This window comes from Gadus chalcogrammus, chromosome 4 (assembly GCF_026213295.1).
Source record: "Gadus chalcogrammus isolate NIFS_2021 chromosome 4, NIFS_Gcha_1.0, whole genome shotgun sequence".
NCBI lineage: Eukaryota > Metazoa > Chordata > Actinopteri > Gadiformes > Gadidae > Gadus > Gadus chalcogrammus.
Window position 1 is genome coordinate 27,488,840 of NC_079415.1, and position 27,447 is coordinate 27,516,286.

At 42.2% G+C, this 27,447-nt stretch overlaps 1 protein-coding gene across 1 annotated transcript; it reads left to right on the forward strand.

Annotated features, from left to right (window-relative positions):
• Positions 1–531: 531 nt before the first annotated feature.
• LOC130380267 (gephyrin-like) lies at positions 532–26,975 on the forward strand. The gene is made up of 5 exons (XM_056587415.1): positions 532–719; positions 3,424–3,502; positions 24,568–24,625; positions 25,847–25,939; positions 26,128–26,975. Exons 1-5 carry the CDS (start codon positions 656–658, stop codon positions 26,317–26,319), a joined length of 486 nt encoding a protein of 161 aa, XP_056443390.1. The 5' UTR covers positions 532–655; the 3' UTR covers positions 26,320–26,975.
• Positions 26,976–27,447: the final 472 nt, after the last annotated feature.

Consider the following 27,447-nt stretch of genomic DNA (forward strand, 5'->3'; position numbering starts at 1 on the left):
TGGATCTCCAACAGACCTGACTTTAGCTGATATCTAAAGATGCACAGCATGCTGATATTCCCATGATAGCCCCCAGCAACTCATTTCTGACATCTGAATTGGGGTTATATATTAACAAATATTTATCGGTTGATGTGAAGTGACTGGTATGGGGATAGCCTGACGTCACCACTAATCATGTAGCATCCTATTAACCACCTCTTCTGTGGGCAACATGGAAATGACAATTAACACACACAACTATTTGACCAAAAACATACAATCTTATCATTTGAGAGGAATGATAGGATTGTACTGATCCCATTCTCTCTTTACCGTCAGGTGTTGAACCTATACGACATATTGTCATTGTCATGTGAGATTCTATATATTCCGATCATCTGCCTGCCTTTCACTAATTGCATCTGGATTTCCTTTTAATTCCCTGCTCTTCTTATTTAGTAGTCATACGTGCACAAGAGCTGTGCGCGTGTGCACACACAAGCGGTGCGCGTGCACTCCCTCCCCAGCCCCCTCCTCCTAAATGTCTTTTATATTCCAGAGGTGCAGCAGCAGCAGCAGCAGCGGGTCCACAGAGCAGTAGCTATAGCCCGTCCTCTCCGCACGCTAGCTCTATGTAGCTAGTGGAGCTAGCAGTACAGAGGTTGGTGTAAACATGGCGGCGGACGGGATGGTCCTCACCAACCACGACCACCAGATCCGAGTCGGGATTCTGACGGGTAAGGGAAACGTTTTCTGGACTGACATCTCTTATGTTTTCAGGCTTTTCTTTCGACTGTCACGATGCTACGAGCTGTCTCTGCTGCAGAGCTAACGTTAGCCATCATGCTAATCTACGTGAGCCTTAGCATGCTATCCCGTTAATGGCCGGTTGTCGTTACTATGCTGCCTTCACTGGGTTGAACATTTAATCAGAACCAGTGTCCAGCCAGTGAACGGTATACTACTATAGTATGCACCTTTCAAAACCCGTTGAACTGCAACCTTATATATTTATGTGTCATATTTGCATCGATTACCGATGGATTTAGTCTTTTTAACCCCCAAATTAACAGTAACAGTAACAGTGATAGCCCAGTCAGCGTTAGCGCTACCCTACACCAGCTGCATTATTCATGTATTCCTCCACATCTGCTACATATGGTATGATCTGATCCACATCTGCTTCATCTGGTTTGTAGTCCTCCTCCACATCTGCTACATCTGGTCTGTAGTCCTTCTCCACATCTGCTACATCTGGTTTAGATCTGATCCATCCTCCTCTACATCTGGTAAATCTGGTTTAGATAATAATAATAATACATTTTATTTATAACGCACTTTACATCAACTTACTGACCTCAAAGTGCTACAATGAACATTAAAACAAGTACAACATAAAAGACTAACAAGATCTGATCCATCAATCCTCCACATCTGCTACATCTGGTTTAGATCTGATCTATCCTGCTTGAAATCTGCTACATCTGGTTTATGATCCTCCTCCACATCTTCTACATCTGTTTTATAATCATCCTCCACATCTGCTGCATCTGCTTTATAATCCTCCCCCACATCTGCTACATCTGGTCTAGATCTGATCCATCCTCTACATCTGATAAATCTGGTTAGATCTTCTGAACCATTTAGTTGTTTTGTACCCAACATTAGGTCCATGGTGCTGTGATGTGGCAGACCAATGGTAACACAATATGGAGTTTATTTGTTGAATGATAAATGATGAGTCCTCCCTATCAGGTTTCTTCACTAACAGTGAGTAGATTATGTTAGGCTATGGTTCATCCATGAGGTTGTGTAGAGGTTGACGGAGTGCATGGCCTGGGAGTCAGACACCATTATGGCAGGGATGGCTCAATGTCGGGAGGTGAGGGGTAAGGGGGCGTCTCAGATACAGCTGGCTGGAACATTTGTCATGGGTTTATTGTTTGGTTCGGGCTTCAACACATGATAAACAACAATGGACCCATAAGAAGCTCCCAGACCATCAGCTTCAACACATGATAAACAACAGTATCCACCCATCACAATCTACCATGTCATCTTTTCACACACTGTGGACCAGATAGTATAGATTATAGGAAATAAAAATAATATTTGTTTGTCTTTTCAAGGAACAAAATTTACAATGAACATCATATTGTATCTTTATCTACTCCAACATTGTAACCATAGTCACTAATATCCAACCTTTCAAATATTTCACGAAGTGAATCGCTATTATTCATGTAGACATACTTAAATACATTCTCTTTTGCTCCCTTTCTTGCTCCCTCGGTCTCCTGAGTTTCTTCATCCATGTTTTGAATGTTATGCAGCCGATGGTCGTTATAGAAGCTGTTGTTATAACGGCCTGTGGTTGTTATAACGGCCTGTGGTCGTTATAACGGCCTGTGGTCGTTACAACGGCCTGTGGTCGTTACAACGGCCTGTGGTCGTTACAACGGCCGCTGGTCGTTACAACGGCCGCTGGTCGTTACAACGGCCGCTGGTCGTTACAACAGCCTGTGGTTGTTTTAGAGGCTGTGGTTGTTTCTATTTTCATCTATTTGGATTATTATGATCTACTAGATACTTTTACAGCCTAGTTGAGTACTAATAAACATGTTCTTCCCTCCTACTAATTAAATGAGCATTGCAATGGTAGAATGGCATTTGAGGTTGATAACTCCATAAGAGAGAACATGCGTGATACAATTAAACATGATTAATGAATGTTTGCAAAATGTTATATGTGCGCTCATCTCTTGAGAAATGCAAGACAAAAATTATATATGTTAGATTGCGTTTGTTGGTATGTTTAACCACAAAGCAGCAAAGCAATTTTAGAACTAGTTTTGGAGTTAGTCAGCATAGAGTAATTGTTGTAAAGGAGGATGAAAAGAAAATGGCATTATCAATGCATTTTATTTTTGCCAATATGATTTACTGTGTATCAAACTATCGTCATATCTTTTAGACAACTGTTTGTTTACGTCCATGTTACAGCAACAGCTTAAAGTTTAACAACATTTTCTCTCCTACATGAATAACTTTTTGATTGTCTTTAACTTATTAATAGAATATGAATATACATAATATTTTATTGTATGTAATGAACATTACATGCATACAATAAAAAAACATCAGTCAAAAAACTGTCAAAACAAAACTGTCAAACTGTCATCATTGGAAGGGTAACCCTAGAAGAATGAAAAAAAAAAGAAGAGGTCCATTAATGTACTAAAGAGCGTTGCCTCTTCACAAGTGCTTCTCTTTTATTGTCTAGTTGACTATGATTGATAATCTTATCAAAAACTGTATTTACTTCTGAATTTATGCGATAGCATTGCAAATCAATCAACATTGCACTGCTCGATAAAGGGTGCGACAGTATTGCCTCAAGATTCTCCTTTTCTTTATTTTTGTTGTGTCTTTATATTCCAGTCAGCGACAGTTGCTTTAGGAACTTGGCAGAGGACAGGAGTGGCGTCAACCTCAAGGATCTGGTCCATGACCCTTCACTGTGAGTCAATACCTACCCACCCTCACCAAGTGGACACCGTTATGGAGAGACATAAGGGATTAATATAGGAAATCAAGAATCAAAAGTACTCTGGGAAAGCATAGATCCCTGTAAGACAAATCCATCATTTTCTCTGCAGTGGTAGGCATGTATTATTTAAATGGCTGAACATTGTAATATGGTTTAATCTTTTAGTTTTTTTGGACTGATTATATGCAACACCACTGAGCAATATATTGACAAATTAGCTTATGCTACCTGGGGAAAGAGAGAGCTCTGTATTATCGGGATAGTGGAGGTTACCGGGGGGGTATTCCATCAACCAAGCTAAAGGCAAAGCCGGGCTTATTTCGCTTAGCCTCGTAACTTTCAGATAGAGTTGCGTTCCACTTAACGTGATTTAAGGGAATCTCCGCTAAGTAACCATGGCAATTTATCAGACCAAACTAACCTGGTCGGTACCAGGCTAACTGTCAGGCTTACTGGATCAGTGTTTCAGAGAAGTCCATCTGTCGGAAACAAGTGTACCATCAGAAGGTTCCGCCATGCCTAGTCCGTACGATTTTGTCATAAATTTAAATGAAGTACAAACAGCCTGTATTTTCACTAAGGGCCAATATTAAATGATGCAAATAAAATAATTGAATGAATTGCTATCTATTGTTATCCAGGATATATTCTCAACACATTTTTAGACAAATGTATCGGAAACAAGCAGTTGGGGGAGTAGTCTAGCATTAGCCATGTAGTACGGGCGACCCGAGTTTGCGTCCTGAGTGCGTCATTGAATTCTTGGCGTTGTCTTATTTTTGTTATTCCCTTTTTATCAGAGAAATTAGGCCTAACAATTGACTTTTTATATAATAAATATGTCTTACAATTTCCCTAGAACCCAAATCTAACTTGCAAAAACCCATGATAAAGTTAATGATATTAATTTTACTGATAGCGAAGCCTTTGTCACAATGACAGAGACACTGCTGCATGGGAAATTGTCAGCCACATAAATTCCATTCAGTTGAGTTTCTCGGCAGACAGCCGAGATCACCTCTGTTGAGTTAAATACTATGGTCAGTCAATTTAGAATTTTCAAAGAAATGGAAAATAAAAGGCATGAAAAGTTGTTTGATTTCTCCAGTAATCCTTCCTAAATTACTGATTAGGTGGGGATTGAACCCCGGACAACCAGGTGCAAGTCCGACACGTTACCGCAAGATTATCTTCCTGATAACAAATCTACGGTCAATATTCAATTTAAATATGTTACGCTTAATACTACTTATGCATTCAAAAGATCAGCGATTTTATTACACGGCGGCCTCCCTGTCTTTATTGATGGTTACGGTGTTCCCTTTTTGAGTAATTGTATGCTTGAATTCCTCATAGACCTCAACAAGCAGCATCTGTTCGCCGCTGGAAAAATAATTCTGCTCTGTCCTTTTCGGACATTTGATCCATGATTCAACATTCAAGGTTCTGGGCTGGTTACATATCTTCTGAGCGCGCTTTATCCAAGATAACATTAGTCTGGCTTGAACTAACCTAAGCAAAGGCATGGTTGAACTACGTTGATGGAATGGCTTTAGCCTCAAATGGAAGTTGGCATTAGTTCTAACCAGGCTTAATCAACTAAGTACCGCTTTCATTAGCGACTTTGATGGAATACCCCTCTGGCGAAGGAAAGTGCTCTTTATTATGTATGGGGTTACTTGGGGAAAGGATAGGGCTCTTTATTATCGGGATAGAGGAGCATTCACAAAAAGTTTGGGCATTTCATGAGCAAGGATGGGTCAAGGTTCCCAACTTTGTCAATATTTTGTGTTCACTGTTTTCAAGGTTGTAGTATTGGTTTGTTTTTGCACACTGTCCAAAAGTTTAGGGACGCATGATATGTAATCGGGATCAGCAGTTGAAGTAATATCCACAATTTGAGTTCTCGACAAATTAATTTAGAAAACTATCAAAATATTTCAACGACAGAAAACATGTGCAATTTGAGATTTATCAAACGTGGTCATTTTAACCAGGCTTCACTTAAGTGTTTGTCAATTTTTATATTTTAGAAATCAATAATGAACTCTCTCCTTTTATAGATAACCCAATCATGATAAAACAAATAGTTTTAAACCATCCTTACAAACATTGTTACTAGAATGTATTGGAACATAAAAGCTTGTGTTTTTTTTTTATGTCTGAATGGTTGTATATATTCTTCTATGTCATGATGGGCCTCAAAAATATGGAAGTAAATCTTTCCCATTGGTTTTTGAAAATAAGAAGCCATTGAATTCTAAGCACTGAATATTTATGCATTGAATTAACGTATCTGGATTTTGGAATAGTGTTGGCTCTGCGTGCTTGTTGCGCTGTTGTTATAATAATAATAATAATAATAATAATACATTTAATTTAGAGGCGCCTTTCAAGACACCCAAGGTCACCTTACAGAGCATAAGGTCATCATAAATCGTTTAAAAAAAAACAAGACATTGGGGAAAAAATAAATAAATAAATAAACATAAAAAAACTTAGGTTATGCCACCACAGAGGCATCTCAACCGTTAACGTGCATCCGGTGTCACAAAAAGAATACCGCCAATCCGAGTGATCGATGACGATACAAACGTTAAGTTTTAAGCTGGGGCATGTTTCCGCGCGTGAACGACTTCATGCTCTGAATTGAACTCAATAAATCATATTCAGCTTTATTTTTCAATGTTAAAAAATTCAAAATCAAATATTCAACCACATTCAACCTCCCCAAATTCAACATGCCAAATTCAGCTGCAAAATTCAATTTTGGAAAATTCAGTGTTAATATACGGGAACCAAGGAAGAGCAATCGATCCTAGATGCTAGATTGTGGTCAAGCAAGGAGAGCGGGAATAAGAGCGTCACTCCCTGGATCTTTCTTTATTGATGCAAATGTTAATTCTAAACAGCATTTTACACAGTAGCCTATAATAGGAAATGCTCAAAGTTAAATCGACGTCATTAAGCCCTGACTGTAGCTTTTTATGGGGAGAGAAGCTGAAGTCGTTCACGTGTGGAAACATGCCCCAGCTTAAAACTTAACGTTTGTATCGTCATCGATCATTCGGATTTGCGTTATTCTTGTTGTGACACCGGATGCACGTTAAGTTGTTGGAGCAAAACGGTTGATATCCCTCTGTGGTGGCATAACAATAGCGCAACGAGCACGCAGAGCCAACACTATTCCAAAATCCATATACGTTATTTCAATGCATAAATATTCAGTGCTTAGAGTTCAATGGCTTTTTATTTTTCAAAATCCGATGGCATAGATTTACTTCCATATATATATGCGTCCGGCTTTATGGTTAGCTTCTGCAATCGACAATTTGTGGAACACATTGAACCTGATTGAGCTTGCAACTTGGAAAACCCTCAATATTGCCTCTCTTCGACTTGCAGTACCAGCTCAACTCGCCACGACTTAGCATGGAATGACTTGGTTTGGCTCCATGCACGTCGTGTTTCCATCTAGAATAAAATGCCTCTTCAACGCGCAAAGCTGCAGTGACGTACTTATCCACACGACACAAAAACAGACAGGGCTACACACTGGAATGCTCCACCTCTGTCAAGGTCCACGGCGTGTTCTTGTGTGCTGATCCTGCCATGTTTAATATTCAATCACTATTGCTGACTGAATGCTGATTCTAGTATTTAAAGATGCTGGATGTCAAGTGTCAGGCTCGGAAGTGACCAGCAGCCTGTTATCATCACATAAAAGTATCAGAGCAGCTCTCTTGGAACTTCTCCGGAGGTGAGACTGAACAAGAACAAGGTACCAGGTACCAGAATTTGGTGATCAAAAGAAAAGACGGGGCGAGTTGAGCTTGTACTGTCGGTGGAAAAGTGGCATATAATAATAATAATAATAATAATACATTTAATTTAAAGGGCGCCTTTCAAGACACCCAAGGTCACCTTACAGTGCATAAAGTTATCATAAATCGTTTAAAAATAAGACATTGTGGAAAAATAATAATAAATATAGCTGCGAGCAGCAATGTGGGTGTCAAGCATAATCGGACTCGGCAGGCTAATTCTGCCGGATGGACGTAATCGGCAAGGGGGCTACATGACGACCGTCTCGGAAATCGGCAATACCGACAGCCGGTGGGATGAGTAAATGGGAAAAGGACCCCACCTAGAGGTAAGGGCGCAATACAGTCTGCCTGGCAGAACAAATGTCACAAATACATAGGGGTATTCGGAACAATATCCCTAAAAGAGACACAATGTAAACAAGCATCCGTTCTGGAGGTGGTTCGTGAAGCATCTAATCCAGTGGGAATTGCAGTTTATATTGTACGTGGGCGGAATGGTAAATATAGTCATTGTTGCATTATACATTAAGTACCGCTTGTCACCACACGAATGCAGTGTCTACCCATTAATGAGCGCCGTCAAGTTTGATTGGCTGTCACGGCCAAACGGTTTTGAATCTGAGAAAGCGGTTTGATACATTTGTTCAGCTTGGTCTGACGATCATATATGCCAAATTTCATGAAGATTGGATATAATTTGTGGCCTGTGGAAATTTTCAACTGATTTTGACAACTTTCAACATGGCGGCCAAGTTCTGATGTTGCAATGAGAAATAATTTATAAGCTATATAAGGAGGTCTGCTAGTATCACCAGACATTGAAAATAAGTTTTAAATATACTCATGTGAAGTGAGAGGAGTCAAAACACATCTACATTAATATCAGCGCCCCCTACAGGTCAAAGCTCACCAAATTCAATCAGTGTCACCTTTATGAGGCTATGGGTCTATATACCAAGTCTGGTTATGATATGTCAAAGGGATGCTGAGAAATCGGCTCACTTCCTGATTAACGGCTTCACCGCCAAATTTTATTGGCTTTAGCGGGCAAACGGTTTTGAATTTGACAAATCTATTCGATGTTTTTCATCAAGGATGGCCAGAAGATCATGTCTGCCAAGTTTCGAAATGATTGGACAAGATTTGTGATAGGAGTAGCATTTTGAAGGTTTTTGACATAAACCAAGATGGCGGACATATACGTCATGGCGCAATGACGTCATAGGGTGTGTTGAACTGGGCTTGGTTCAATGAATCCAATGATACCTGGTTTTTGAAAATTGGTCGAATATGTCGAAAGTTAGGAACATGAATGCATGTCCAACTTTGACCTATTGGTGGCGCTAGAGCTGTTGGGCTAGCGACCTGAGATTGGCTTAATGGGCTAATGGGGCTGTCCTGAACAAGTGTGCCAAATTTCACAACTTTTCGCCAATCGGTTCTATGGGCTGCCATTGACTCCAATGGCAGCATAATAATAATAAATATAGCTGCGAGCAGCAATGTGGGTGTCAAGCATAATGGGACTCGGTAAGCTAATTCTGCCGGGCGGACGTAATCGGCCAGGGGGCTACATGACGACCGTCTCGGTAATCGGCAATACCGACAGCCGGTGGGATGAGCATTATGTGGGAAAATGACCCCACCTAGAGGTAAGGGCGCAATACAGTCTGCCTGACAGAACAAATGTCACAAATACATAGGGGTATTCGGAACAATATCCCCAAAAGAGACACAATGTAAACAAGCATCCGTTCTGGAGGTGGTTCGTGAAGCATCTAATCCAGTGGGAATTGCAGTTTATATAGTAGGTGGGCGGAATGGTAAATATAGTCATTGTTGCATTATACATCAAGTACCGCTTGTCGCCACACGAGTGCAGTGTCTACCCATTAATGAGCGCCACACGAGTGCAGTGTCTACCCATTAATGAGCAACGTCAAGTTTGATTGGCTGTCACGGCCAAACGGTTTTGAATTTGAGAAAGCTGTTTAATGCATTTGTTCAACTTGGTCTGAAGATCATATTTGCCAAGTTTCATGAAGATTGGACATAATTTGTGGCCTTCGGAAATTTAAAACTGATTTTTTTCAACTTTCAACATGGCGGCCAAGTTCTGATGTTGCAATGAGAAATAATTCATAGGCGATATGGGGAGGTCCGACAGTATCATCAGACATTGAAAATAAGTTTGAAATGTACTCATGTGAAGAGAGAGGAGTTAAAACACGTCTTCATTAATTATAGCGCCCCCTAGCGGTCAATGGTCACCACATTCTTTGAGTGTCCCCATGATTATGTTATGGGTCAATGTATCAAGTTTGGTTATGATATGTCAAAGGGCTGCAGAGATATTGGCGTGTTTCCGGTTTGGCGGCTTCGCGGTCGAATATCATTGGCTGTCGCGGATATTTCTGCAAGAAATAATGTGCTAGCCATACGGGGAGGTCTGATAGTATCACCAGACATTAATAATAAGTTTGAAATGTACTCATGTGAAGAGAGAGGAGTCAAAACACATCGACATTAATAACGGCGCCCCCTAGAGGTCAAAGGTCACCAAATTCATTTAGTGTCACCTTTATGGGGTCATAGGTCTACCTACCAAGGTTGGTTATGATATGTCAAAGGGCTGCTGAGATATGGGCTTACATCCGGTTTGGCGGCTTAGCCGCCAAATTTGATTGACTTTAGCGGGCAAATGGTTTTGAATTTGAAAAATCTATTCAATGTTTTTTATCAAGCATGGCCGGGAGATCATGTTTGCCAAGTTTCGAGATGTTTGGACAAGATTTGTGATAGAAGTAGCATTTGGATGGTTTTTTACATAAACCAAGATGGCGGAAATATACCTCATGGCGCAATGACGTCATAGGGTGTGTTGAACTGGGCTTGGTTCAAGGAATCCAATGATACCTGGTTTGTGAATATTGGTCGAATGGGTCAAAAGTTATGAACATGAATGCATGTCCAACTTTGACCTGTTGGTGGCGCTAGAGCTTTTGGGCTAGCGACCTGAGATTGGGTTAATGGGCTAATGGGGCTGTCTTGAACCAGTGTGCCAAATTTCACAACTTTTCGCCAAGCGGTTCTAAGGGCTGCCATTGACTCCCATTGAAGGATAATAATAAATATAGCTGCGAGCAGCAATGTGGGTGTCAAGCATAATCGGACTCGGTAGGCTAATTCTGCCGGATGGACGCAATTGGCCTGGGGGCTACATGACGACCGCCTCGGAAATCGGCAATACCGACAGCCGGTGGGATGAGTAAATGGGAAAAAGGACCCCACCTAGAGGTAAGGGCGCAATGCAGTCTGCCTGACAGAACAAATGTCACAAATACATAGGGGTATTCGGAACAATATCCCTAAAAGAGACACCATGTAAACAAGCATCCCTTCTGGAGGTGGTTCGTGAAGCATCTGATCCAGTGGGAATTGCAGTTTATATTTTAAGTGGGCGGAATGGTAAATATAGTCATTGTTGCATTATACATTAAGTACCGCTTATCGCCACACGAGTGCAGTGTCTACCCATTAATGAGCGCCGTCAAGTTTGATTGCCTGTCACGGCCAAACGGTTTTGAATTTGAGAAAGCTGTTTAACACATTAGTTCAGCTTGGTCTGAAGATCATATATGCAGAGTTTCATGAAGATTGGACATAATTTGTGGCCTGTGGGAATTTACAACTGATTTTGACAACTTTCAACATGGCGGCCAAGTTCTGATGTTGCAATGAGAAATAATTTATAAGCTATATGAGTAGGTCTGACAGTATCATCAGACATTGAAAATAAGTTTGAAATGTACTCATGTGAAGAGAGAGGAGTTAAAACACGTCTTCATTAATTATAGCGCCCCCTAGCGGTCAATGGTCACCAAATTCTTTGAGTGTCCCCATGATTATGTTATGGGTCAATGTATCAAGTTTGGTTATGATATGTCAAAGGGCTGCAGAGATATTGGCGTGTTTCCGGTTTTCCGGCTTCGCGCTCGAATATCATTGGCTGTCGCGGATATTTCTGCAAGACGTAATATATGAGCTATATGGGGAGGTCTGATAGTATCACCAGACATTGAAAATAAGTTTTAAATGTACTCATGTGAAGAGAGAGGAGTCAAAACACATCGACATTAATAACAGCGCCACCTAGAGGTCAAGGGTCACCAAATTCATTCAGTGTCACCGTGATGCGGTCATGGGTCTCTCTACCAAGGTTGGTTATGATAGGTCAAAGGGCTTCTGAGATATGGGCTTACTTCCGGTTTGGCAACTTGGCGGTTAAATTTGATTGGCTTTAGCGGACAAACGGTTTTGAATTTGACAAATCTATTCGATGTTTTTTATCAAGCATGGCCAGAAGATCATGTGTGCCAAGTTTCGAGATGATTGGACAAGATTTGTGATAGAAGTAGCATTTTGAAGGTTTTTGACATAAACCAAGATGGCGGAAATATACGTCATGGCACAATGACGTCATAGGGTGTGTTGAACTGGGCTTGGTTCAAGGAATCCAATGATACCTGGTTTGTGATTATTGGTCGAATAGGTCGAAAGTTATGAACATGAATGCATGCCCAACTTTGACCTGTTGGTGGCGCTAGAGCTGTTGGGCTAGCGACCTGAGATTGGCTTAATGGGCTAATGGGGCTGTCCTGAACCAGTGTGCCAAATTTCATAACTTTTCGCCAAGCGGTTCTATGGGCTACCATTGACTCCAATGGCAGCATAATAATAATAATAAGAATTCGTACAATAACAATAGGTTGTCTCGCAACATAGTTGCTTGACACCCAAATATAGCTGCGAGCAGCAATGTGGGTGTCAAGCATAATGGGACTCGGTAAGCTAATTCTGCCGGACGGACGTAATCGGCCAGGGGGCTACATGACGACCGTCTCGGAAATCGGCAATACCGACAGCCGGTGGGATGAGTAAATGGGAAAAGGACCCCACCTAGAGGTAAGGGCGCAATGCAGTCTGCCTGACAGAACAAATGTCACAAATACATAGGGGTATTCGGAAGAATATCCCTAAAAGAGACACAATGTAAACAAGCATCCGTTCTGGAGGTAGTTCGTGAAACATCTAATCCAGTGGGAATTGCAGTTTATATTTTAAGTGGGCGGAATGGTAAATATAGTCATTGTTGCATTATACATTAAGTACCGCTTATCGCCACACGAGTGCAGTGTCTACCCATTAATGAGCGCCGTCAAGTTTGATTGGCTGTCACGGCCAAACGGTTTTGAATTTGGGAAAGCTGTTTGATACGTTTGTTCAGCTTGGTCTAAAGATCATATTTGCCAAGTTTCATGAATATTGGACATAATTTGTGGCCTGTGGAAATTTACAACTGATTTTGACAACTTTCAACATGGTGGCCCAGTTCTGATGTTGCAATGAGAAGTAATTCATAAGCTATATAAGGAGGTCTGGCAGTATCCTCAGACATTAAAAATAAGTTTGAAATGTACTCAAGTGAAGAGAGAGGAGTTAAAACACGTCTTCATTAATTATAGCGCCCCCTACAGGTCAATGCTCACCAAATTCATTGAATGTCCCCATGATGATGTTATGGGTCTATGTATCAAGTTTGGTTATGATATGTCAAAGGGCTGCTGAGATATTGGCGTGTTTCCGGTTTGGCGGCTTCGCGGTCGAATATCATTGGCTGTCGCGGATATTTCTGCAAGAAATAATATACTAGCTATACGGGAAGGTCTAATAGTATCACCAGACATTGAAAATAAGTTCTAAATGTACTCATGTGAAGAGAGAGGAGTCAAAACACATCGACATTAATAACAGCGCCCCCTAGAGTTCAAATATCACCAAATTCATTCAGTGTAACCTTTATGGGGCCATGGGTCTATGTACTAAGGTTGGTTATGATGCGTCAAAGGGCTGCTGAGATATGGGCTTACATCCGGTTTGGCGGCTACTTCGCCAAATTTGATTGGCTGTAGCGGGCAAACGGTTTTGAATTTGACAAATCTATTCGATGTTTTGTATCAAGCATGCCCAGAAGATCATGTGTACCAAGTTTCGAGATGATTGGACAAGATTTGTGATAGAAGTAGCATTTTGAGGGTTTTTGACATGAACCAAGATGGCGGACATATACGTCATGGCGCAATGACGTCATAGGGTGTGTTGAACTGGGCTTGGTTCAAGGAATCCAATGATACCTGGTTTGTGAAAATTGGTCGAATAGGTCGAAAGTTATGAACATGAATGCATGCCCAACTTTGACCTGTTGGTGGCGCTAGAGCTGTTGGGCTAGCGACCTGAGATTGGCTTAATGGGCTAATGGGGCAGTCCTGAACAAGTGTGCCAAATTTCACAACTTTTCTCCAAGCGGTTCTATGGGCTGCCATTGACTCCAATGGCAGCATAATAATAATAATAATAATAATAATAAATATAGCTGCGAGCAGCAATGTGGGTGTCAAGCATAATCGGACTCGGTAGGCTAATTCTGCCGGATGGACGCAATCGGCCAGGGGGCTACATGACGACCGCCTCGGAAATCGGCAATACCGACAGCCGGTGGGATGAGTAAATGGGAAATGGACCCCACCTAGAGGTAAGGGCGCAATGCAGTCTGCCTGACAGAACAAATGTCACAAATACATAGGGGTATTCGGAACAATATCCCTAAAAGAGACACAATGTAAACAAGCATCCGTTCTGGAGGTTGTTCGTGAAGCATCTTATCCAGTGGGAATTGCGGTTTATATTGTAGGTGGGCGGAATGATGAATATAGTCATTGTTGCATCATACATTATGTACCGCTTGTCGCCACACGAGTGCAGTGTCTACCCATTAATGAGCGCCACACGAGTGCAGTGTCTACCCATTAATGAGCAACGTCAAGTTTGACTGGCTGTCACGGCCAAACGGTTTTGAATTTGAGAAAGCTGTTTAATAAATTTGTTCAACTTGGTCTGAAGATCATATTTGCCAAGTTTCATGAAGATTGGACGTAATTTGTGGCCTGTGGAAATTTGCAACTGATTTTGTCAACTTTCAACATGGTGGCCAGGTTCTGATGTTGCCATGAGAAATAATTCATAGGCGATATGGGGAGGTCTGACAGTATCATCCGACATTGAAAATAAGCTTGAAATGTACTCATGTGAAGAGAGAGGAGTTAAAACACGTCTTCATTAATGATAGCGCCTCCTAGAGGTCAATGGTCACCAAATTCATTGAGTGTCCCCATGATGATGTTATGGGTCTATGTATCAAGTTTGGTTATGATATGTCAAAGGGCTGCTGAGATATTGCCGTGTTTCCAGTTTGGCGGCTTCGCGGTCGAATATCATTGGCTGTCGCGGATATTTCTGCAATAAATAATATGCTAGCCATTCAGGGAGGTCTGATAGTATCACCAGACATTAATAATAAGTTTGAAATGTACTCATGTGAAGAGAGAGGAGTTAAAACACGTCTTCATTAATTATAGCGCCCCCTAGAGGTCAATGGTCACCAAATTCATTGAGTGTCCCCATGATGATGTTATGGGTCTATCTATCAAGTTTGGTTATGATATGTCAAAGGGCTGCTGAGATATTGGCGTGTTTCCGGTTTGGCGGCTTCGCGCTCGAATATCATTGGCCGTCGCGGATATTTTTGCAATATATAATATGCTAGCCATACGGGGAGGTCTGATAGTATCACCAGACATTAATAATAAGTTTGAAATGTACTCATGTGAAGAGAGAGGAGTCAAAACACATCGACATTAATAACAGCGCCCCCTAGAGGTCAAAGGTCACCAAATTCATTCAGTGTAACCTTTATGGGGTCATGGGTCTATTTACCAAGGTTGGTTATGATATGTCAAAGGGCTGCTGAGATATGGGCTTACATCCGGTTTGGCGGCTACGCCGCCAAATTTGATTGGCTGTAGCGGGCAAACGGTTTTGAATTTGACAAATCTATTAGATGTTTTGTATCAAGCATGGCCAGAAGATCATGGGTGCCAAGTTTCGAGATGATTGGACAAGATTTGTGATAGAAGTAGCATTTTGAGGGTTTTTGACATAAACCAAGATGGCAGACATAAACGTCATGGCGCAATGACGTCATAGGGTGTGTTGAACTGGGCTTGGTTCAAGGAATCCAATGATACCTGGTTTGTGAAAATTGGTCGAATAGGTCGAAAGTTATGAACATGAATGCATGTCCAACTTTGACCTATTGGTGGCGCTAGAGCTGTGGGGCTAGCGACCTGAGATTGGGTTAATGGGCTAATGGGGCTGTCTTGAACCAGTGTGCCAAATTTCACAACTTTTCGCCAAGCGGTTCTATGGGCTGCCATTGACTCCCACTGAAGGATAATAATAATAATAGGAATTCATACAAAAACAATAGGTTGTCTCGCAACATAGTTGCTTGACACCCAAATATAGCTGCGAGCAGCAATGTGGGTGTCAAGCATAATCGGACTCAGTAGGCTTATTCTGCCGGATGGACGCAATCGGCCAGGGGGCTACATGACGACCGCCTCGGAAATCGGCAATACCGACAGCCGGTGGGATGAGTAAATGGGAAAAGGACCCCACCTAGAGGTAAGGGCGCAATGCAGTCTGCCTGACAGAACAAATGTCACAAATACATAGGGGTATTCGGAACAATATCAACAAAATAATTTACAAGATATATGGGGAGGTCTGACAGTATCATTAAACATTGAAAATAAGTTTGAAATGTACTCATGTGAAGAGAGAGGAGTTAAAACACGTCTTCATTAATTATAGCGCCCCCTAGAGGTCAATGGTCACCAAATTCATAGAGTGTCCCCATGATGATGTTATGGGTCTATCTATCAAGTTTGGTTATGATATGTCAAAGGGCTGCTGAGATATTGGCGTGTTTCCGGTTTGGCGGCTTCGCGCTCGAATATCATTGGCCGTCGCGGATATTTTTGCAATATATAATATGCTAGCCATACGGGGAGGTCTGATAGTATCACCAGACATTAATAATAAGTTTGAAATGTACTCATGTGAAGAGAGAGGAGTCAAAACACATCGACATTAATAACAGCGCCCCCTAGAGGTCAAAGGTCACCAAATTCATTCAGTGTAACCTTTATGGGGTCATGGGTCTATTTACCAAGGTTGGTTATGATATGTCAAAGGGCTGCTGAGATATGGGCTTACATCCGGTTTGGCGGCTACGCCGCCAAATTTGATTGGCTGTAGCGGGCAAACGGTTTTGAATTTGACAAATCTATTAGATGTTTTGTATCAAGCATGGCCAGAAGATCATGGGTGCCAAGTTTCGAGATGATTGGACAAGATTTGTGATAGAAGTAGCATTTTGAGGGTTTTTGACATAAACCAAGATGGCAGACATAAACGTCATGGCGCAATGACGTCATAGGGTGTGTTGAACTGGGCTTGGTTCAAGGAATCCAATGATACCTGGTTTGTGAAAATTGGTCGAATAGGTCGAAAGTTATGAACATGAATGCATGTCCAACTTTGACCTATTGGTGGCGCTAGAGCTGTGGGGCTAGCGACCTGAGATTGGGTTAATGGGCTAATGGGGCTGTCTTGAACCAGTGTGCCAAATTTCACAACTTTTCGCCAAGCGGTTCTATGGGCTGCCATTGACTCCCACTGAAGGATAATAATAATAATAGGAATTCATACAAAAACAATAGGTTGTCTCGCAACATAGTTGCTTGACACCCAAATATAGCTGCGAGCAGCAATGTGGGTGTCAAGCATAATCGGACTCAGTAGGCTTATTCTGCCGGATGGACGCAATCGGCCAGGGGGCTACATGACGACCGCCTCGGAAATCGGCAATACCGACAGCCGGTGGGATGAGTAAATGGGAAAAGGACCCCACCTAGAGGTAAGGGCGCAATGCAGTCTGCCTGACAGAACAAATGTCACAAATACATAGGGGTATTCGGAACAATATCAACAAAATAATTTACAAGATATATGGGGAGGTCTGACAGTATCATTAAACATTGAAAATAAGTTTGAAATGTACTCATGTGAAGAGAGAGGAGTTAAAACACGTCTTCATTAATTATAGCGCCCCCTAGAGGTCAATGGTCACCAAATTCATAGAGTGTCCCCATAATGATGTTATGGGTCTATCTCTTAAGTTTGGTTATGATTTGTCCAAGGGATGCTGAGATATTGGCGTTTTTCCAGTTTGGCGGCTTCGCGGTTGAATATCATTGGCTGTCGCGGATATTTGTGCAAGTTATAATATACTAGCTATACGGGGAGGTCTGATAGTATCACCAGACATTGAAAATAAGTTTGAAATGTACTCATGTGAAGAGAGAGGAGTCAAAACACTTCGACATTAATAACAGCGCCACCTAGAGGTCAAAGGTCACCACATTCAATCAGTGTCACCTTTATGAGGCCATGGGTCTATATACCAAGTCTGGTTATGATATTTCTAAGGGATGCTGAGAAATCGGCTCACTTCCTGTTTAGCGGCTTCGCCGCCAAATTTGATTGGCTTAAGCGGGCAAAGAGTTTTGAATTTGACAAATCTATTCGATGTTTTTCATCAAGGATGGCCAGAAGATCATGTGTGCCAAGTTTCGAGATGATTGGACAAGATTTGTGATAGAAGTAGCATTTTGATGGTTTTTGACATAAACCAAGATGGCGGAAATATACGTCATGGCGCAATGACGTCATAGGGTTTGTTGAACTGGGCTTGGTTCAAGGAATCAAATGATACCTGGTTTGTGAATATTGGTCGAATGGGTCGAAAGTTATGAACATGAATGCATGTCCAACTTTGACCTGTTGGTGGCGCTAGAGCTGTTGGGCTAGCGACCTGAGATTGGCTTAATGGGCTAATGGGGCTGTCCTGAACAAGTGTGCCAAATTTCACAACTTTTCGCCAAGCGGTTCTATGGGCTGCCATTGACTCCAATGGCAGCATAATAATAATAATAAGAATTCGTACAATAACAATAGGTTGTCTCGCAACATAGTTGCTTGACACCCAATAAATATAGCTGCGAGCAGCAATGTGGGTGTCAAGCATAATCGGACTCGGTAGGCTAATTCTGCCGGATGGACGCAATTGGCCAGGGGGCTACATGACGACCGCCTCGGAAATCGGCAATACCGACAGCCGGTGGGATGAGTAAATGGGAAAAAGGACCCCACCTAGAGGTAAGGGCGCAATGCAGTCTGCCTGACAGAACAAATGTCACAAATACATAGGGGTATTCGGAACAATATCCCTAAAAGAGACACCATGTAAACAAGCATCCCTTCTGGAGGTGGTTCATGAAGCATCTGATCCAGTGGGAATTGCAGTTTATATTTTAAGTGGGCGGAATGGTAAATATAGTCATTGTTGCATTATACATTAAGTACCGCTTATCGCCACACGAGTGCAGTGTCTACCCATTAATGAGCGCCGTCAAGTTTGATTGCCTGTCACGGCCAAACGGTTTTGAATTTGAGAAAGCTGTTTAACACATTAGTTCAGCTTGGTCTGAAGATCATATATGCAGAGTTTCATGAAGATTGGACATAATTTGTGGCCTGTGGGAATTTACAACTGATTTTGACAACTTTCAACATGGCGGCCAAGTTCTGATGTTGCAATGAGAAATAATTTATAAGCTATATGAGTAGGTCTGACAGTATCATCAGACATTGAAAATAAGTTTGAAATGTACTCATGTGAAGAGAGAGGAGTTAAAACACGTCTTCATTAATTATAGCGCCCCCTAGCGGTCAATGGTCACCAAATTCTTTGAGTGTCCCCATGATTATTTTATGGGTCAATGTATCAAGTTTGGTTATGATATGTCAAAGGGCTGCAGAGATATTGGCGTGTTTCCGGTTTTCCGGCTTCGCGCTCGAATATCATTGGCTGTCGCGGATATTTCTGCAAGACGTAATATATGAGCTATATGGGGAGGTCTGATAGTATCACCAGACATTGAAAATAAGTTTTAAATGTACTCATGTGAAGAGAGAGGAGTCAAAACACATCGACATTAATAACAGCGCCACCTAGAGGTCAAGGGTCACCAAATTCATTCAGTGTCACCGTGATGCGGTCATGGGTCTCTCTACCAAGGTTGGTTATGATTGGTCAAAGGGCTTCTGAGATATGGGCTTACTTCCGGTTTGGCAACTTGGCGGTTAAATTTGATTGGCTTTAGCGGACAAACGGTTTTGAATTTGACAAATCTATTCGATGTTTTTTATCAAGCATGGCCAGAAGATCATGTGTGCCAAGATTCGAGATGATTGGACAAGATTTGTGATAGAAGTAGCATTTTGAAGGTTTTTGACATAAACCAAGATGGCGGAAATATACGTCATGGCACAATGACGTCATAGGGTGTGTTGAACTGGGCTTGGTTCAAGGAATCCAATGATACCTGGTTTGTGAATATTGGTCGAATAGGTCGAAAGTTATGAACATGAATGCATGCCCAACTTTGACCTGTTGGTGGCGCTAGAGCTGTTGGGCTAGCGACCTGAGATTGGCTTAATGGGCTAATGGGGCTGTCTTGAACCAGTGTGCCAAATTTCACAACTTTTCGCCAAGCGGTTCTATGGGCTACCATTGACTCCAATGGCAGCATAATAATAATAATAAATATAGCTGCGAGCAGCAATGTGGGTGTCAAGCATAATCGGACTCGGTAGGCTTATTCTGCCGGATGGACGCAATCGGCCAGGGGGCTACATGACGACCGCCTCGGAAATCGGCAATACCGACAGCCGGTGGGATGAGTAAATGGGAAAAGGACCCCACCTAGAGGTAAGGGGGCAATGCAGTCTGCCTGACAGAACAAATGTCACAAATACATAGGGGTATTCGGAACAATATCAACAAAATAATTTACAAGATATATGGGGAGGTCTGACAGTATCATTAAACATTGATAATAAGTTTGAAATGTACTCATGTGAAGAGAGAGGAGTTAAAACACGTCTTCATTAATTATAGCGCCCCCTAGAGGTCAATGGTCACCAAATTCATTGAGTGTCCCCATAATGATGTTATGGGTCTATGTATCAAGTTTGGTTATGATTTGTCCAAGGGATACTGAGATATTGGCGTTTTTCCAGTTTGGCGGCTTCGCGGTTGAATATCATTGGCTGTCGCGGATATTTGTGCAAGTTATAATATACTAGCTATACGGGGAGGTCTGATAGTATCACCAGACATTGAAAATAAGTTGTAAATGTACTCATGTGAAGAGAAAGAGGTCAAAACACATGGACATTAATAACAGCGCCCCCTACAGGTCAAAGGTCACCAAATTAAATCAGTGTCACCTTTATGAGGCCATGGGTCTATATACCAAGTCTGGTTATGATATGTCAAAGGGATGCTGAGAAATCGGCTCACTTCCTGTTTGGCGGCTTCGCCGCCAAATTTGATTGGCTTTAGCGGGCAAACGGTTTTGAATTTGACAAATCTATTCGATGTTTTTCATCAAGGATGGCCAGAAGATCATGTGTGCCAAGTTTCAAGATGATTGGACAAGATTTGTGATAGGAGTAGCATTTTGAAGGTTTTTGACATAAACCAAGATGGCGGACATTTACGTCATGGCGCAATGACGTCATAGGGTTTGTTGAACTGGGCTTGGTTCAAGGAATCCAATGATACCTGGTTTGTGAAAATTGGTCGAATAGGTCAAAAGTTATGAACATGAATGCATGCCCAACTTTGACCTGTTGGTGGCGCTAGAGCTGTTGGGCTAGCGACCTTAGATTGGCTTAATGGGCTAATGGGGCAGTCCTGAACAAGTGTGCCAAATTTCACAACTTTTCGCCAAGCGGTTCTATGGGCTGCCATTGACTCCAATGGCAGCATAATAATAATAATAATAATAAGAATTCGTACAATAACAATAGGTTGTCTCGCAACATAGTTGCTTGACACCCAATAATAATAAGAATTCGTACAATAACAATAGGTTGTCTCGCAACATAGTTGCTTGACACCCAATAAGAATTCGTACAATAACAATAGGTTGTCTCGCAACATAGTTGCTTGACACCCAATAATAAGAATTCGTACAATAACAATAGGTTGTCTCGCAACATAGTTGCTTGACACCCAATAAATATAGCTGCGAGCAGCAATGTGGGTGTCAAGCATAATCGGACTCGGTAGGCTAATTCTGCCGGATGGACGCATTTGGCCAGGGGGCTACATGACGACCGCCTCAGAAATCGGCAATACCGACAGCCGGTGGGATGAGTAAATGGGAAAAAGGACCCCACCTAGAGGTAAGGGCGCAATGCAGTCTGCCTGACAGAACAAATGTCACAAATACATAGGGGTATTCGGAACAATATCCCTAAAAGAGACACCATGTAAACAAGCATCCCTTCTGGAGGTGGTTCGTGAAGCATCTGATCCAGTGGGAATTGCAGTTTATATTTTAAGTGGGCGGAATGGTAAATATAGTCATTGTTGCATTATACATTAAGTACCGCTTGTCGCCACACGAGTGCAGTGTCTACCCATTAATGAGCGCCACACGAGTGCAGTGTCTACCCATTAATGAGCAACGTCAAGTTTGATTGGCTGTCACGGCCAAACGGTTTTGAATTTGAGAAAGCTGTTTAATGCATTTGTTCAACTTGGTCTGAAGATCATATTTGCCAAGTTTCATGAAGATTGTACATAATTTGTGGCCTGTGGAAATTTAAAACTGATTTTGACAACTTTCAACATGGCGGCCAAGTTCTGATGTTGCAATGAGAAATAATTCATAGGCGACATGGGGAGGTCCGACAGTATCATCCGACATTGAAAATAAGCTTGAAATGTACTCATGTGAAGAGAGGGGAGTTAAAACACGTCTTCATTAATTATAGCGCCCTCTAGAGGTCAATGGTCACCAAATTCATTGAGTGTCCCCAGGATGATGTTATGGGTCTATATATCAAGTTTGGTTATGATATGTCAAAGGGCTGCAGAGATATTGGCGTGTTTCCGGTTTGGCGGCTTCGCGGTCGAATATCATTGGCTGTCGCGGATATTTCTGCAAGAAATAATGTGCTAGCCATACGGGGAGGTCTGATAGTATCACCAGACATTAATAATACGTTTGAAATGTACTCATGTGAAGAGAGAGGAGTCAAAACACATCGACATTAATAACAGCGCCCCCTAGAGGTCAAAGGTCACTAAATTCATTCAGTGTAACCTTTATGGGGTCATGGGTCTATATACCTAGGTTGGTTTTGATATGTCAAAGCGCTGCTGAGATATGGGCTTACATCCGGTTTGGCGGCTATGCCGCCAAATTTGATTGGCTGTAGCGGGCAAACGGTTTTGAATTTGACAAATCTATTCGATGTTTTGTATCAGGCATGGCCAGAAGATCATGTGTGCCAAGTTTCGAGATGATTGGACAAGATTTGTGATAGAAGTAGGGCTGTCAACGAATATTCAAAGTTCGAATATTCGTTCGAAATGTATCCAAAAACGCGAATTCGAACGTGAAAATTAATATTCGAATGTGAAAAAACACTCCCGCAGTACAAGCGCCTCTATCTGCTTTGTGAATGAGCCTCTGTCTGTTCGCGATGTCCCTCATAATATTCGAATGTGAAAAAACACTCCCGCGGTACAAGTGTAACAGACTAGTATTGTGAAGAGCGAATGTATTTTATCCCCTCGGGGTTTCCGTACTTGGATATAGGTATTCCAGCTCTCACGCTGTGACTGGGTGACTTCTGATAGGTACTAAGTAAACGAGACTATTTTCCCTTCCACGCTTGTGTCATTCTTGTCATATAAATATCTAAGTGCCAACGCTCGGTTACACAAAGCCTATCTGCTTTGTGAGTGAGCCTCTGTCTGTTCGCGATGTCCCTCATAATATTCGAATGTGAAAAAACACTCCCGCGGTACAAGCGCCTAACTGCTTTGTGAATGAGCCTCCGTCTGTTCGCGATGTCCCTCGTTTTAAAGTAAGGAAATGCCCAGCAGGAAGCCGCCGCCCTATATATAGGATATATATATCCCACTAATTTGAACCATGGTTTTGTCGCATTATTGACATATTGACGGCAACTGCGTAAAATAGGCAACCAGATATTCGAATAGTTCGAATTCGTGATTTTTTTCCAAACGAACATTCGAATGTCATTTTTGAGCAATTTTGACAGCCCTAGATAGAAGTAGCATTTTGAGGGTTTTTGACATAAACCAAGATGGCGGAAATATACGTCATGGAGCAATGAAGTCATAGGGTTTGTTGAACTGGGCTTGGTTCAAGGAATCAAATGATACCTGGTTTGTGAATATTGGTCGAATAGGTCGAAAGTTATGAACATGAATGTATGTCCAACTTTGACCTGTTGGTGGCGCTAGAGCTGTTGGGCTAGCGACCTGAGATTCGCTCAATGGGCTAATGGGGCAGTCCTAAACCAGTGTGCCAAATTTCACAACTTTTCACCAAGCGGTTCTATGGGCTGCCATTGACTCCCATGTCAGGTAAATAATAATAATAATAATAATAATAATAATTCGTACGAAAACAATAGGTTGTCTCGCAACATAGTTGCTTGACACCCAATAATAATAATAATAATAGGAATTCGTACAAAAACAATAGGTTGTCTCGCAACATAGTTGCTTGACACCCAATAAATAGATAAATGAATAAATAAAACAAATACAAGACAAAACAAACAATCAAGACAGTGATCAGTTAGACGTTGTGTGCGAGTTTGAACAGGTGCGTTTTGAGTTGTGACTTGAAGGTTGTAATGGTGTCTGGTGTCTTTATGTGTGCGGGGAGGGAGTTCCAGAGCCTGGGTGCTGAACAGCTGAATGACCGGGCACCCATTGTAATGAGTCGTGATGTGGGGATACATAGTAGTCCAGCAGAGGTTGTGCGGTGGGAGCGGGAGGGAGTGTATTCTTGGAGGAGGTCGCAGAGGTAACTGGGGGCTAGGTTGTGGAGAGCTTTGTAGGTGAGGAGTAGGGTTTTGTATTGGATATGCCAGTACATATTTAGCTTGTTTCATACTGAAGTTTAGCAGCAAAATGGGACTCGTGTATGAGGGTTATACTGAATCCCCCCTCCGTGGTACTAGTGTTCTCTTGCCTGATAAGACATAATTTCTCCTGTAAAATATGGAGACATGGAATGCACATGATTCCGTCAAACCAAAATCTTCTTCTGTCTACTGCGACAGGTTAGGAGGAGTTATTGCGGCCTACAAGGTTGTTCCGGATGAGATGGATGAGATTAAGGTGAGTACTTGAGCAAAACACACCAAAAGTGGTAGGCTGTATAGTTTAACGGTAACGGAGGTTATAGAGGTGTATGGCTGGACAGGGTCCAAAATGTACTTTTCTATTCAAATATGTAATATCAGTGTTTCCCCTACCATTGTTCAGGCCTGGCGGCCCGCCAGGCCAACGAGCGCCCCCGCCAGGCCAACAACCGGCCAAAAAAATGAAAAAGAGAAAAAAAAATATATATATATATTTTTTTTTAATTATTTTTTTTTTATTATTATTATTAGCCATAATATCATAACCATCCAAGCTCACCACCAGCTATCTCAATATGTATTGGTGCTTTATGCTCCTGTACATGAAATTAGTTTACATTAAATCAACTTTGTTTTTATAAAAACACTGTTCAGTGTTTCCCACACATTGACGAGACTATGGCCATGATAAAAAATTTTTTTTTATCATTGATTTTTTCCCCCCCCCGTCAACAATTGTTCTCCCCCCCCCCCCCCCCGTCAACAATAGCTCTTACCCCCCCCCCCCCCCCCCGTCAACAATCGCTCTCCCCCCCCCCCCCCCCGTCCAACAAATACCAACAAATACTCTAGCATCCCGTGAAATATTTATAACAAATCACACTATCAGCTCTTACCACCGGGCCTAAAAAAAATTCTAGGGGAAACACTGAATATATTTATCGATATATATTTTTGTGAGCCGTGCCAGTGTCTTTTTTTTAAATGTATTTTTAAGTTACTGAACAGTACAACCCACTGTTAATAACATAGTATTGCAACTGCAGTATTTAAAAAAAATCAGGCCCTACAGATAAAATAACCAAGTGTTGAGGTTGCACGTCAAAGAGATTCATAATGATGCATGAAGCAGCAGCAATAGCATGAGTTACAGTACGTGTACAGCATGTTTTCAAATTTGCTCCAACCAGTAAGCATAGTTTTCAAAGACGGCACTTTAGAATATGAACCATTATTACTCAATAACTGGCCAGGCGACCCCTGGAGCACTGTGGGACAGCTGTGTCATGTGTGATTATGACAACGTTGTTGAGTTTGTAACCTTATTGCTATGCAAATATTTAACATCACCTGATAGCCTATCGGAAGGTTCAGGTGATTTTTGCTGCACTTTTTACTTTGTACTTTTTTTATATTCGATAAAGGTTTTGTTCACTTGGGATATTGTTCAGATCCTTCACTGTTTAAATTTGTGTAGGACATTCTTTTGGACTGGTGCGACGAGCAGGAGCTAAATCTCATCCTCACTACTGGAGGGACTGGTTTTGCACCGCGAGATGTCACTCCAGAGGTACACACACACACACACACACTCTCTCTCTGTCTCTGTCTCTGTCTCTGTCTCTTTCTCTCTGGTTGTCATTTTGGCTGGATAAATGTGCACATTATTCTGTCTCCAGAAATGTAACGGAAATTTGTGAGCCTATTCGATTATAAATAGCTTGTTGGCTGTGTTTATTTATCTTAATGTTTCCCTAGGCTACCAGGGAGGTGATCGAGAGGGAGGCCCCTGGGATGGCCCTGGCCATGCTGATGGGCTCGCTCAACGTTACACCGCTGGGCATGCTCTCCAGGTACTCCTACTTACATACCTTCTGCTATTCTTTAAAAGGTGTGTGCCACTTTTCAAATGTATTGCCCCCATTCCGAAATATAAATGCATTGTTTTAAATAGTAACTGTTTTTAAGTTGCAGTCAAGTCAATAAGTATTTGCAGCTGAAATGTCTGTTCAGTTGTCACCTTGTATCAAGTAGTCCTACTATAGCAACGTTCCAACCGGAAGGACCCAGAACCCTCAGGAACAGCCACTCATGGGATTAAACGCTTCCTTCAGCCTCTTGTCTGCGTTAGGGTTAGGGTTAGCCTAACCCTAGTCTGGCTGAACGGAAGTGGACAGCGTCTATTGCCTAGCGTCGGATTTGGCCGCGACTCCTCCCCTTCCGGTTGCTCCCCCTCAAACTCAGAAACTAGGCAGTATGGCGAGTTTTGAAGAGGACTTTGACGGCGCTGTAAAGTTGGCATGTTTGGCTCTTTCCGTCGAAAATTGCAAAGAACTGCAAAAGATTTGCTTACAGCATTTGCTGAGGAAGAAAGATGTTCTATTTTGCATGGACACCGCTGCTGCTTCCCGGGCTTAGCCCCGCCCTAGACGATTGTGATTGGTTTAAAGAAATAAAAACAGGCCCGCCCAGTTTCCCCACGGATAGATGGCTCGAGGTAGCGTGGCTCCAGACCATTCTACTTGAAGTATTTTGGTCTGGCTTTGCGAGACTAGCCTAACCCTAACCCTAACGCAGACAGGGGGCTGAAGCGTTTAATCCCATGAATGGTAGTTAGGGTTAGCCTAACCCTAACCCTAACGCAGACAAGGGCTAACCCTAACCCTAACTACCATTCATGGGATTAAACGCTTTAGCCCCCTGTCTGCGTTAGGGTTAGCCTAACCCTAACGCAGACAGGGGGCTAAGCGTTAATCCATGAATGGTAGTTAGGGTTAGGGTTAGCCCCTGTCTGCGTTTAGGGTTAGGCTAACCCTAACCCTAACTACCATTCATGGGATTAAACGCTTCCTTCAGCCTTTTGTCTGCGTTAGGGTTAGGGTTAGGCTAGTCTCGCAAAGCCAGACCCAAAATACTCAAGTAGAATGGTCTGGAGCCACGATACCTCGAGCCATCTATCCGTGGGGAAACTGGGCGGGCCTGTTTTTATTTCTTTAAAACCAATCACAATCGTCTAGGGCGGGGCTAAGCCCGGGAAGCAGCAGCGGTGTCCATGCAAAATAGAACATTCTTCTTCCT

Coding starts and splice junctions, on each gene's coding strand:
- LOC130380267 (XM_056587415.1), top strand. CDS start 656: ATGGCGGCGGACGGGATGGTCCTCACCAACCACGACCACCAGATCCGA. Junction 720..3,423: donor CCGAGTCGGGATTCTGACGG/GTAAGGGAAACG, acceptor TTTATATTCCAG/TCAGCGACAGTTGCTTTAGG. Junction 3,503..24,567: donor CTGGTCCATGACCCTTCACT/GTGAGTCAATAC, acceptor CTACTGCGACAG/GTTAGGAGGAGTTATTGCGG.